Source organism: Hippocampus comes, unplaced genomic scaffold (assembly GCF_001891065.2).
Source record: "Hippocampus comes isolate QL1 unplaced genomic scaffold, H_comes_QL1_v1.1 scaffold256, whole genome shotgun sequence".
NCBI lineage: Eukaryota > Metazoa > Chordata > Actinopteri > Syngnathiformes > Syngnathidae > Hippocampus > Hippocampus comes.
In genome coordinates this window covers 691,154-705,317 of record NW_017806249.1, presented here as the reverse complement: position 1 = coordinate 705,317, position 14,164 = coordinate 691,154, and the positions used below count along the sequence as shown (strand labels likewise).

General features: G+C 47.3%; 1 protein-coding gene across 1 annotated transcript in view; it reads left to right on the top strand.

Annotated features, from left to right (window-relative positions):
• Window positions 1–4,874: 4,874 nt before the first annotated feature.
• Window positions 4,875–14,164, top strand: part of LOC109507777 (insulin receptor substrate 2-like) — a 27,821-nt gene continuing 18,531 nt past the window's right edge. The window contains exons 1-2 of the mRNA XM_019857426.1: window positions 4,875–8,494; window positions 9,043–9,527. Of these exons, the coding sequence (XP_019712985.1) occupies window positions 5,844–8,494; window positions 9,043–9,527 (3,136 nt within the window). The 5' untranslated portion in view covers window positions 4,875–5,843. The remainder of the gene's footprint in view (window positions 8,495–9,042; window positions 9,528–14,164) is intronic.

Here is a 14,164-nt window from a genome sequence, read left to right as displayed (position 1 = left end):
CCATCCGCGCTCACACTCACACCGCAAGACAATTTTGAGTGTTCCATTAACTTGCCCTGCATGTTTTTGGAATGTGGGAGGAAACCGGAGACTAGTGAACCTGTTAAAAAATTGCGTGACTTGTACTCCGCAAAATACGGTATTTATAATGAGCAGTCTTCAATATAATCTCACGTTTTACTCCTATCGTGCGTCACCAACACAAATATTGACTAAAATGAGAATGGCCAAGAGCAAAACGTATTTGTACACGACAGCATCTGTCCAATAAAACATTTCAATCCTCCCTCTACATGTAGTGGCGTCGGAGGATGATGTGAGAAAAAAGAAATGTCAGCGACAACGTACAGTGGCATGTTTTGCTACTTTCTCAACTATTTTTGAGCAATCTTAAAAGCTTTGATGGCTATCGACTAATAAAATCGCTCCGTTTTTTTTTTTTTTTTAATCACCACCCTCATTCGTGTTTTACATCTATTGACTTTATCAAAAGTCAACAAAAGCAATCAACCGGTCCAAAAAGAGAACCGCAGAAGAGTGTGTGCGTGTACACTTATTCCCGTCAACACATTAGTTGACGGGAATAAGAAACAGCGCAAGTGAATGTTGACGTATGCAAACACACATGCATGCAAATGACCTTTTATCATGCCCTCTCCCCCCAGCCCCCCCCCCCCCAAAAAAAACCATGGTGTCCATTTTCCCCCCCATTTTTTTCCCCTCATCGAACGATTAAGTTGATATCGTGACAGGTTTACGTCAAGACATTTTCACTGACCAAAATACTGCCCTGCACGCCTCGGAGCCGTGGCCGAATGTATTCCAACAAGTGCAGTGGGACATGGAAAGAGGCGTGACTCGAGCCTGTTTCAGCGAGAGTTAACTTAAGCTCTCGGTCGGTTACCGCAGTAACCGATTCGATGAAGCTCACCCGGTCGGTCGGGACCGGGTTTTTCTTAATGAGCCTCGAGTTTTTCTCTGTTCTCTTTCAGAGTCGCGCATTCGAGTTTATTTCCTCATTCATTGAGTCACCAGCCGAGTTTTGGCGTAGCCTGGTACTGCCGTCTGTCATTGAAAAAAATTAATTATGAACCAGTTAGTATAGGAGAGGCCCATTAGGCACAATAAGTGGAGTCAAACATGACTTGGCCTTTTGATCATGATCCCGGCAGGGGAAGAAGGTGCAGAGAATTGAATATTCATTGGCCAAGCCGCTTACTTACACAGTGTGATAGATCACTCGCAAGAACAAACAAACATGGACATGGATAGCACGTTACCTTTGTGTGCTAACCACAAAAATGAAGTGATTAAAAACGCAGACTTGGCTCCAAAGTGGATACTTGCCGCGAAAAGTGCTGTGGCTTGCGTTGACCTTAAAATATCTCCACAGGAGTGACAAGTGAGGTTGGATCGGTGTGTAGTATCGGTGCATTTTTTACGAGTACCGATACTTTAAATAAGTACATTATCAATGCATCCCTTGTAAGTACCAATCACAGATTACTGACCCCACCGTCGAAAACAGCCCAAATAGTGTGTATGCTACTGCTGCGCTTATCTGATCTTTGACCTTCTCCGTGTTCCCCAGAGTAAGATCAAAGATCAATAAAAACATGTGACTTCGAAATCAGTTCAATTGTTAGCCAGAGCAAATGGCCAACAAAACAACTTTTGTTCGAAGCGGGAGGAAACATCAATGCTAAGACCTTTAGCTCTACGTTGTACTGAGTGGACCTTCTATTGTAACACTGTGACATGTCAAATGCTTAATGCCACGAGGCAAATTATGACTGGCCCCAAAACAATTTCCAATTGTCACATACATGACAGATTCTACGTCGCTTTAGTTACTACAATATACCAAGGCATTGGCAGCGCATCATCAAGTGTAATTACCAAAGCTGTGACGCGTTAAATAACCCACACACGTATGAAGAAGGGCAGCCAAGTTGAATGACATGAAAATGTAAAGCGCTGGCCACTTAATTGGACTGTAGGGTCAATTCATCACCGAAGCATGCACTCATGTTGCAAGTACAGAATGTAAAATTGTCCAATTTTAAAGGACAACGAAGAGGAGAGGGGGCGGTCACGATGACGAAGGCATTATCGATGTATTGCTGTGCACTGAATTGCCGACATGATTAGATCAATGTACAGTATTCAGACATGACATGGGGCATTTTTTTTTGTGTGGCCTCAATGTGCAGGATGGGCCAAAGGTTCCATACATGGGAAAATGTAAAAAAAAAAAAAAAATTAGTGCGTTTCGTTTTTGTTCCAGACACGTCTGAAACATTAAAAAAAATGTCATGTTACTAAGGACATTGCGCATTGAAGTTTCTCACGAAGGTAGGCTCCATTTGTTTACGCAGGCGCTCAAAGGAATGACGTAGGAATGACAAAAGCCACAAAAGAGTTATTTCGTGCAAACGTTACATTTACTTGTTGGCCACAAATGAATCTCTTGTGCGTTTAGGTGCACGTTATTGATTTTCCCAGACTAACTACTGGACAGTGGTTACAAATTAGCATTTTATGCGCACGTTGCGTTGAAATTATCGCAATACTGATATACTGTATTTCATGCCTGGGGCTCAGGCACACAGTAGTATATCAATACAGTATTGGAATGAGTTTTGGAATCCGCTTCGCCGAACGAGTCTACTTGGAACGTAACAATAATTGCAACACAGAGGACCACATACTGTATACTCACCACGGTTACATATTGCAGTTTTCTCTCCGCCGTGCCTTTCCCGCAGAGCGCGTTCACCGCCAAAAGAAACAGAATTCGAGGGAGCATGACAAAGTCGGTATAGCTGAGCTTTACTTCGGCGAACTAAAGCAGCCTTAGCCAAGCAGCTCGCCGTTGGTCAGGTGACGTAACGGAGCCAAACACACCAACGCGCATGGATATTATTTACATAGAATACGCCTTAGAAGCCTGCTTGAATGCGAGAGCGTGTCTACCATATTAGATGTGTCAGATGACGAGTCTCGCTTTCGCGCACACAGTAATACAGTATAATATTTGCATCATAAGCACGTAGGCACCATCAAAAAAAGAATGCAATTTTGAATCTGATTATTACAAAGTGTTTGCACACGTGTGGATTTCAAGATACGTCATTTGAGTCACAGTGTTGTGGACCTCGCAACAACCACGCAAACGTCAGAAAAAGCAAGATCCTGAAATGACGATGTCACGTGAGTTTTCTGAATAAAGAGCGTCTACATTTAATCCTGAAATAGTGTCAGGTCAATTTGCCTTCGTTTTCGCATTTATGAAAAATGTCATTCTTTCAACCTGAAATTTGAGGACTTTTCATTAAGTGATCCAGAATACAAGTTTGGACTAAGCAGCTCAAATTAAAAGATTTCCCTTCGATAGCTTGCATCTTGTGTTCCCCACTGCTTCTACAGCCCTGTAGAATGGGGAAACAATTAAGCAACTAACATCAATAAAACTACAGTACAATAGTTACTGTAGCTATTATTTAGTTGAAGATGAAATATATTTATTGAGTTTTTTTTTTAGGTGGGGCGGGGGTCCGCCGTGTTCTTGTGCCTCACTATACCAAAACAATGGAAAGACATGATATTTTGGTTATTTATAGCAGAGTATGGTATAATTTTAATGGTCCGGCCGACTTGACATCTACCGAGGCCGTATGCGGCCCACAGTGTGAAATTGAGTTTGACACCCCTGCACGAACACCTCCATTCTGATATTTAAAACACATTTTTATGGAGAAAAATAAAGAACACAAACGAATAGCGAGATTCTTTAAAGATGGTAAACATCATTGTTGAATTGTGTTGCTTACTATCCGTTTCCAGGAGTAATAGATGTATATCTCTGCCAAATTCACAAATACATGTGGTTGAGACACCTGTGTTCGAATTCCTTGAAGTCTTATACACTTGCCAATTGTTTTTCTGGCGTCACTCTACAAATTGATGTCTCCGTCTGAAGGTTTCACACATAATGGTAACAATGCCCCTAAGGAGACGTGTATTTTGTTCTTTGAATAAGTTGAATATATCTTTCAATTCTGTTTATCGCAGTCTGTAGTGTAGGGATGCACCCGATAGTTTTTTTGAGGGGTGTGTGGGGGCAGAGTACAAATGTCAGTGATTACAATTGAATACTTGCAGGTACCGACTACCGATACTTGACTATGCCACTACGCTTTGCAGTTATGATAAAATGTAGTTTATTTCAAACAAATATTGTTCAAAAGAGAAGCATTTCGTCAACATGGGGCAAGTTTATTCCCCCCAAAATATGCGAAATTATGAACATTAATTCCAAAAAATGTAGGTTAATCATTAAGGGTGACATAATATTCGTGGAAAGAAGACAATTGTTAATTGTTTCTGTTTTAAGATGATATCTAATACAGTATTCTCTTTCGGGCGGTGGTGTCAAACATACGGCCCGCGGGCCGGAACCAGCCCCCAAGGAGGAGGTTCGATCAGGCCCGCAGGATATTTTAAAAGTGAAAAATTACACAAAAGATAACGGAATGAATATTTTTAATAAGCTGCAATTCATGATCATCCGGGGGAACACTGTTTTGATCAGCGTAGAAGACAACAGCAGTCTCAGTCGGTCACGGAGACAGACCCGACACAGCAGTAAAAGCCAGCTACCTAATTGCTAGCAAAATAGCAGTAGCATCAAAGCCGTATTACGACGGTGACTTTGTTCAACGATGCATGATGAAGGTGGCTGAACTTGTATGTCCCGAGAAGCGGCAAGCTTTTGCCAACAAAGGAAATACATGATATTTTGGTTATTTATAGCAGAGTATGGTATAATTTTAATGGTACGGCTCACTTGACGTCTACCGAGGCCGTATATGGCTGTCAAATGAGTTTGACACCCCTGCTTTAGGGTTCCTCGCTTAGGCAGTGGAGCTAAAAGGCCAGAAGATGGCATCATTTCTGCACATTGCCGGTTTCAGTACAGTACACTGAACCCTTTGACACATTTGCTGAAGTCATCCACCCTCCTCCCCTCTGATGTAAGGTTGTTTTGTCCAGCACTAGCGTTTATGACGCATGAAACGCAAAAACATAACTATTTACTCTTGTGAAGTGGCGTTTTTATAAACGTTTTGAACTATTCTACGCTTATTCGTCTTTTGGTTTGCATTAAAATGCCTGCAAATGCAGTCACTGATAAACCGATAAACCGCCTGCTGCCCGGTTGTGCGTTGCACTGAAACGAGATGAAAGAATCACTGGGTTAAAAATACACCACGACTATGCTTACATAACAATTGGGACGTCAGAGTTGTTTGTTTACAAGTGGTTAGTGGCACCATGCTAAATGCACACGAACAAGCCAGAGTTAATGTTGCAAATCCACACAAATCAATATCTCAAGAGAATTCTGCACATTTATAAATGTTTTTTCAGTGTAGGTAGCTATCACGTGGCAGACCTTGCACTGTTTTGATGAAGTCGATGTTTCAATGGCCGTCGACGGATCTTGTTTGTCTCCGGAATAAGAGGTAAGTACAAGGGGCGGGGCTTTCCATGTTTGAATTATCGAGAGAGCCAATAGGCTGCCGAGGAGCTGGAAGATGGACAGGCACGCCCCCCTATGACTCAGGGTTCTCCTGTGGTTTTAGAGCGGCGCGTCACATGTTGTTTTTCTCCACAACAAGATCAGTCCTACGCTTCTCTTGCCTGCGCCTTTTCTTTTATTTTTATTTTTACTTTGAAAACAGCGGACTCGCCTGCCATGGATTAAATGAACGTGGCGTCGTCATATCTTTGATTTGGCTTTTTCGAATTGAGCGCATTGACGTGCTCGGTGACAAGAGATGGCAAGTCCTCCGGGGGCGACGGGACACCTGTTATCTAATGGCGTCAATGGGGTAAAGAAGTGCGGCTACTTGAGGAAGCAGAAACACGGACACAGGCGCTTTTTCGTGCTGAGGGAGCCCGCCGACCGCTCGCCGGCCCGGCTGGAGTACTACGAGAGTGAGAAGAAATGGCGGAACAAGGGCGCCGCCAAACGAGTGATAAGTTTGGACTCCTGCCTCTGCGTCAACAAGCGGGCGGACGCCAAACACAAACACCTGATCGCCCTCTACACCAAGGACGAGTACTTCGCCGTGGCCGCGGACAGCGAGCAGGATCAGGAGAACTGGTACGTGGTTCTGACCGATCTCCTCGCCGAAGGCAGGGTGTACGACAGCCCCGCTTCCACCTCCTCCCTCGTCGGCTTTGAAGAGGCCAACTATGGAATCGTGACCCCAGCGACGGCGGCGTACAAAGAGGTCTGGCAGGTCAATTTAAAATCCAAAGGTCTGGGTCAGGTGAAGAACCTCACGGGAGTTTATAGGCTTTGTTTGTCCAGCCGAACCATCAGTTTTGTGAAGCTGAACTCCGAGATGGCCGCGGTGTGTTTACAGCTCATGAACATCAGGAGATGCGGCCACTCGGACAGCTTCTTCTTCATCGAAGTCGGCCGATCGGCAGTCACCGGGGCCGGGGAGTTCTGGATGCAGGCTGAGGATTCCGTGGTGGCCCAGAACATCCACGAGACCATCTTGGAAGCCATGAAGGCCATGAAGGAGCTCTCCGAGTTCCGGCCCAGGAGCAAAAGCCAGTCAGCCAGCACCACCCCCATCTCCGTGCCCACAAGACGCAACCTCGGTAACTTGCCCCCAAGTCAGACGGGCCTGGTGAGGAGATCCAGAACAGCCAGCGCGGCCGCCACATCTCCAGTGAGGAAGTTTACATCCTGCAGGGTGAGAACCTCCAGCGAGGGCGACGGAAGCGTGCCGCGCCCCGTGTCCATGACAATGCCCGCGAACGGAAGAGCCGCCAGTCCGAATGCTGGCGCTCAACTCAGCAGGTCCAGCACTCTGAGCGATGGACGCACCTGCAGGATGCTTGAAGCGACCTCCAACCTGCATCAAAGCCTGTCCATGCCAAGTTCCCCTCCCGCCGCCCCCAGCCCCATCAGCATGTCACCCGGACAGGATCTCTCCACTCCCAACAAGGCCGGGCAAGCCTACAGTTGCAGCGGGTCCCTCGGCGACGCCGGCTTCTTGCTATGCGACGATTACAGCTGCAGTCCAGTTGAAGCGAAGTTCCCCCCCCTGACCCGCAGCGACACCCCCGACTCCCTGTCAAGCACCCCTTCCTCCCGTGACACGAGTGACCCTTGCGGCTACATGCTAATGCTGGCCGCAAAGTCCAGGGCGGGTGGCGAAGGGGCGGCGATGGATAAAGCTTACAGGAAGCGAACGCACTCCCTCACCACGCCACGTCAGCAGAAAGCAGCGGCGCCGCTGTCTTCCGCGTCCCTGGATGAGTACACCCTCATCCAGGCCCGTGACGGACACAACTCTCATTCGGCCTCACCTAAAGTCTGCTATCCGGAAGATTATGGCGACATCGAGATTGGCTCATCCAGAAGCTCGAGTAGTAACCTCGGCGACGACGGCTACATGCCCATGACGCCGGGCGTGGCGCCGCACTCCGGCAAAGTCGACAACTACGTGCCCATGAGCCCCATGTGCGTCTCGGCGCCAAAACAGATTGTGAACCCCAGAGTGCACCCTCATGGGGCGACCAGCCGGGGCTACAAAACCGGCTCCCCCTCCAGCATCTCACTGGAGGACAACGGCTACATGCGAATGTGGTGCGGCTCCAAGTCGTCTGTGGAGAGCCCAGACAGGCACGGGGAATACATGAACATGTCACCCGGTAATCCACCTGCACTCCAGACCCCCCCTGACTACTACATGGGTTTAATGGCGGGAGAAGCGACATCCGTGAGGCCGGCGTACCTGCCCGGCCACCTCTCACTCCCGGCTAAAGTCCAAACCTCCAAGAATGACGACAACAACCAGTATGTGTTGATGAGCCCACAAAGTTCGAGGCAGAGGGCGGCGGACACGGACTACTATTCGGTGATGCAACCTGCCGCAGCTCAGGACTCGCCGCTGAGCCCTCCAACCGCCTCCCCGGCGAGACACGGCCGACCCGCCAACCAGACCCACAGGGGGAGGCTCGGCAGGCCCAACAGGCTGTCCCTGGAAACGCTCAGGACCCTGCCGAGCATGCACGAGTATCCCCTGCCCGCGGAGCTCCCGGGAGAATACGTCAACATTGATTTCAGCGGCACCCGAATCTCTCCGCCTTCGACCGAGTCGGCGGGGAGCCAGTCGTCATCGCTGAGCTCTTGTGACGAGGGGTCCAGGAGGCCCTGTCTGACGTCTTACATCAAACTTGACATGGCCTTGCACCGGCCCAATGAGGAGGCTGACGCTCTTGCCGCAGAACACCCGGAGACGCTCCCGGATCTCTCCTCGCGGCCCAGCTCGGAGGAGGATGGGGTGTACCGTTTGGATGGGCCCAAACAGCCAAGAGAAGGCAAACCGGGCCAAAATGACTATACGCAGATGACGTTTGGGATGACAAGCTCACCCCCTCAGCTCGTTCCTCAAGTAACAACGGGGTATGTGTGTTTTGGATTGTTTTTTTTCCTTTTCTTTTTTTTTTTTTTTTCCGCCATGAATTGTAGTTGATTGATTTATGACCACGCGATCAAGGAAGTTCAACATTTTAGGGGAAGCGACCGATCATCAAGAGAGGAAGTCGTGAATTTCATGCCTTGCGGCTGTTTATCCAATTCTGTAGGGGAGCATTTAGAATTTATTTTGTGATTTCCTCGCTTGATTTTCTGTTTTGATGATTATTTTCAATTTTCGCAGTTTCATTGAAGTAATCGTTAATTTACGTTTTTTCGGAGGCGGTCATGAACGCCTCTCGAGTCGAGCAGGAGCGTAGCTCTTATCTCGTGGATGCATTGTAGATTGCGCCTTATAATCCAGTGTGTCCAATATATGAAAAAAATGACAAAATAGGCCATTCGTTGAAGGTGCACCTCATAATCCGGTGCGCCTTTTAGTGCGGAAAATACGGTACTTGTCTCTCGTCCTTTGCAGAGGAATCTTTGAATATCGCCTTTAACGCGTATCGTTTTGGAACGGTTTTCTCTCGTAGTCAGAGCAGCAGAGGGAGAAGGCATTCACTGGAGGAGCCGGCCGTCCCAGAAGAAATCGGCGTTTTCCTCCTCGGGGCTGCCTCGTCATCCATACTGGACCCCGACTGCTCCGCCAAGGTGATCCGCGCCAACCCGCAAGGACGAAGACGCCACAGCTCGGAGACCTTCTCCACCATGGCGACCGTGACGCCCGTCTTCCCTTCGTTTGCCCGCGGCGAGACGGGGAAGAGGCACAGCTCCGTGGAGAACATCTCCTCGCGGAGCAGCGAGGGCTCCGACGAGGAGTGCGGCAGCCCCGTCAGCCGACACGGCTCGGCCGCTTACCCGAACGGACTCAACTACATTGCCTTGAACCTGCTGGACAACAAATGTGATGAGCTGGTCGGCTTCAAACCGGTTAGCAGCTGCAAACAGGGTATCGGTGGATTACACAGCACGCCATATGTTTGCTTGGGCTTCAAGGAGTCTGCAACTACTGCCACAGGTGAGGCTTTATTTTACTTATTTATTTTTCCATCCATCTATTTTGCGATCCGCTTTATCCTCGCAAGGGTGGCGGGCGTGCTGGAGCCTATCCCGGGTGTCTTCGGGCAGTAGGCGGGGGACACCCCGAACTGGTTGCTAGCCAGTCGCAGGGCACACATTGACGAACAACCATCCGCGCTCACACTCACACCGCGGGACAATTTCGAGTGTTCCATTCACCTGCCATGCATGTTTTCGGAATGTGGGAGGAAACCCGAGTACCCGGAGAAAACCCACGCAGGCACGGGGAGAACATGCAAACTCCAAACAGGGAGGCCGGAGCTGGAAGTGAAGCCGGTACCTCCGCACTGTGAAGTCAACGTGCTAACCAGCAGGCCGACTTGTCTATTTTTATTTAAAAAAAACAAAAAAAAAAAAATCCTAAATTAAAATCCGGTCATTTTTTGCACCTTGACTCATAGAGATTGAACAAAAACGGATTTGAATCGGGAAGTCGGTTCTGATTTAGAAGATGCAAATCTCTCCAATCCAACGGACTCAAATCGTTCAATTTGTTTGAGATGCGTATCCAATTGTCTTTGATTGGAGCGAGAGCGAAACAGTATCTCGGAACGAAACGCCACATTTGCAGCACTGACAACTTCATTCACGTGGACGTAAAACGACGACAAGAAACTCATTGCGTCATACCGTCTTCGCTAAGTCAGAGCCTATCGAATCACAATGAGAATCCCACTGAATCGAACCGAGTCGTTCTACTTTCAAATCGAACCGCGCTTGAATCATATCGCGCCCCCTTGCATCAAGATATGTACCGAATCATCTTTTATTGCATATTCGGGGTGAATGGCTTGTGAGAATTATCCTTTTTTTTTTTTTAATCTCTTTTTGAGCTAGTTTACATTTGGACATCCTTGTGTGCTGCATTCAATTTGTGCATTTGTCTTCCTGGTTTTTGTTTTTTGGGTTTTTTTTTTTGTTTTTTGGGGTTAGAGTATGTTGAATGACACAAAACGAGAGGCATGCGATTGCACTTTCTGCTCAGTGTTGAGGTTTTCTTTTGTTTGTGTTTTCTCCTCAATTACAAACCATGTAAAACGTGTGGTTCAATCCTAACATTTCCCCCCCGGGGGAGGTGAAGGCAAGGCAAGGCGAGGCTCCTGTGAAACGTGACCGGGCCGAGAACATTGAAGTAAACAACCCTCTGAGTGAGCGTGACGCTACTGCGCACGTAGCCTGCAAACCGCTTTCACTCACAGTACAGTTTGTTCAGCATTTCAAAGAATGATCTTTTTTATTTTTTTTTTTTCCCTCCAAAGGTGACAGTTGTTTTTCCAAATAAATCCGTTATTTGACTTCTTGCAGCAAATACTTCCCTTTAACATGGCAAAGTGGTTTTAACTGTCGCCCGTTTCTCTTATTTGTGATTTAAAATAATGAAGAATAACTCGCTGCTAGCAGACTTTCAAGGTAGTTTCAAGGTAATTCCGCCTGTTGTTGTTGTTGTTTTTGTTTTTTTTTTTTTTTTTATCAGCGAGCTCGGCATTAAAGGATGCGTTTTGCTCATCGTCGTGACCTCTGTGGACTCCTCACCATACGATCAATACCGCGTCCCAAAATATCCCAGTGGACAAAACGGGCCCAGCGTCCGTCGGAAACGGAGAGGGCCAAATGTTTTGTCGTGAAATTGGAGCTCCGTGCGCACCGAGCTCACATGTTTTACTGTGCGCACTCAAAAGGTCGGCGACAGCGCGCGGCGCTTTGGAGAGCCGACATGTGAGATGTGGCACAAGCGAATGACTGTCCTTGAAGGCAAGAAGGGGAAACAACAAAGTGGTTGTGTTGCTATGCGGCTGTCACGGATGTCATAATATTTCCTTATTGCATTCTGAGCAAGAAACTAGCAGTGGGGGGGCCGTGGGGTGGGGAGGGGGGGGCACTGAAGCAGAAATGAATTGTATTTCAGTTCTCGGGTGGGTAGCATAGTCGTTATATTTTTAAGTCATTAAACGACAAGATGTCATCAGACTTGAGCATGGTAGACATTACGAGTTGAGATCGGTGGAGTTAATGAACAGGAATCAGATCAGAGTGAGAGAAGTGAAACTAATCTGTCTGAAGTTAGACGTGACTCACAATTTGCCCCCGCCTGGTTTTGTCTTGTCGCCGATGGCGTAGTGCACTGGTCTCAAAGTCAAGGCCCGGGGGCCAGATCTGGCCCGCCACATCATTTTACATGGCCCGCGAAAGCAAATCAATCACGTCAACTTCCGTGATTGATGCTTGCTAAAAATCTTGCAAAATTTCAAATTCTCATATGTAATAATTTTTCTTGTGACCAGTCCTCATCACAGTCACTTCAACAATCGTTGAATAAACCATTATTCTTGACATCTTGGTATGGTTTTGACAGTCATAATGGCCCTCCAAGGGAAATGGTGACTCCAATGTGGCCCGCAACAAAAATGAGTTTGACACCCCTGGCGTAGTGGGACACCGGTCTTGTCTGCGGGCAGCGTAGGATCGGTTCCCACCCAGTGATGGCACAGATGTTATTTGTCTCTCTATGTGCCCTGCGATTGGCTGGCGACCAGTTCAGGGTGCAGTCTGCAATCTGCCCGAAGTCAGCTGGCATAGACTGCGGCACCCTCCCGCGAATCCTCTTAAGGATAAACGGTGTTGGAAAACGGAATGCTGATTTAGTCGTGATTCATTCGTCGAAACTGACGTTGTCTGCTTCTACGGAATAATATAACAGTCAACGGTTGGACCGATTAGGCCGAAGCAGTACAAGACGTGATGGAAACGGTAGCAAACTTCCTGGAGCCTTTTTGCGTCTAGGAAAACCCAAGGGCAGACAATTGATGATGAATATGTGGCTGCACATCAATATGAGTCGGAAAGTATCAAAAAATAGCCATTCTATGATGATGGAGTCTCTTCGAGCCAAAATAGTGGGTCGTAATCGGTTTTGTTTCCTTCACCAGGACAAATCATGATGGAAAAACACACACCACAACCAAAATAAAAAGCCATAAAAGGATGTTTGGATAAAATCAAGCTAGCTGTTTTAATCCTGAGCTAATAACCAGTAACACGAAACAGCTTCTGCAAAATATTATCCAGCTGAATGCAAATGTCAAGAACCGCAACAAGGAAAAAAATAGAGAGCCTGAAATGTGAACATGCATATTTTGGATTCCAAACTTCAATCTGCTTGCCAAATCTGACAAATGATAGCACTTTAGTAAATGCACAATACAGGAAAAAGTGTACACGTTACCACATGTAGATATTTTACTTATTTATTCATTCATTTATTTTTTTATTGGTTTGTTTATTCTCTCTATAGCTCTATAACGTCAACATACTTCCTGATACCAACGACCACTTTCCTCTTTCGCCAGGGCTCGGGCGCCATCTTGTCGCACTTTCGGGCATGACGGACAACACTTGTAAGAATGCCAAGAGTTGACTTTTACAGTCACTAGCCCGAGGACATGTTTGCGAATAGCTAACGGCGACTCGGCGGCGGTTCAGATCCACAGAGCGGGATTCCACAGTCGTGTGATTTATTTCCTGCGCTGGTTTTATTTGATTAGTTTGCAAATGAGCTGGATTTGAATCTATTGTGCTGGTGACGGAAAAGTACGCGGCGTCAAGACTTAATGCAGCATAACTGTGATGATACAAACGTTAGGGTAAACGGACATGATGTTCTATCTTTCAGTGATTCCGAATAAATTCCCCCGCTCAATGAATCTACTCGCCGCGAGAACAAAATAAGGGCTAACATTTCACTTTTTGAGCACGTGAAGCACTTTTATTTTTCCATTGATGTCTGCGGCGTTTCAGAGAGGAGCTTGTTTTGCTGCTCGGCTGACGTGACGCAAGAGCGAATGAATGCACGCATAATGGGACAAGAAGACGCGGAGCTTGTTTTGCTGCTCGGCTGACGTGACGCAAGAGCGAATGAATGCACGCATAATGGGACAAGAAGACGCGTGCAAAACCCTGCACTTCTGCCTCATTAGGTCCTTGGCTTAGCAGAAGTAAGACACGCGGAGGTGGAAAGGGGGGTGGGGAGGGGGCCGCCCCCGAGTGTTGTATGCCTTGCAGAAAGACGACAAGAATGAACGGTTGCTCTCTCGCCACGAACACGCTCAGTGGGATGGCGGACTTCATGGCGTGTTTACCGAAGAGTCCATCCTGCTGCCCTGTAAAAATGGAGCCAGGTTCCAGACCTCACATTGGACTCGGGCACCATCAAGCATCTCTGCTGATGATTAGTGCGGATTGAAATAATGCGGGCGCGTGGTAACTTTCGTGTGGGTGCGGACACTGATTACCGTATTTTCCAAACTCAGAGGCGCACCTAAAAGCCTTCCATTTTCTTAAAAGCTCACAGCGCGCCTTAAAAGCCGATGCACCTTGTGTATGGTTATTACGGTAATACGTCGACCCCAAAATGGCTCCTTGCTCGAGACATGCTGACAACGCAGAGTTCAAACATAAGGCGATCGGGTTACGCAGTTGAACACGGAAATCGAGCAGCGGCAAGAGAGTTCAACGTCAACGAGTCAATGTTCTAACTTGCTGTTGGTTCAGTGAACTGTGTCGCTGCTTTATTAAATA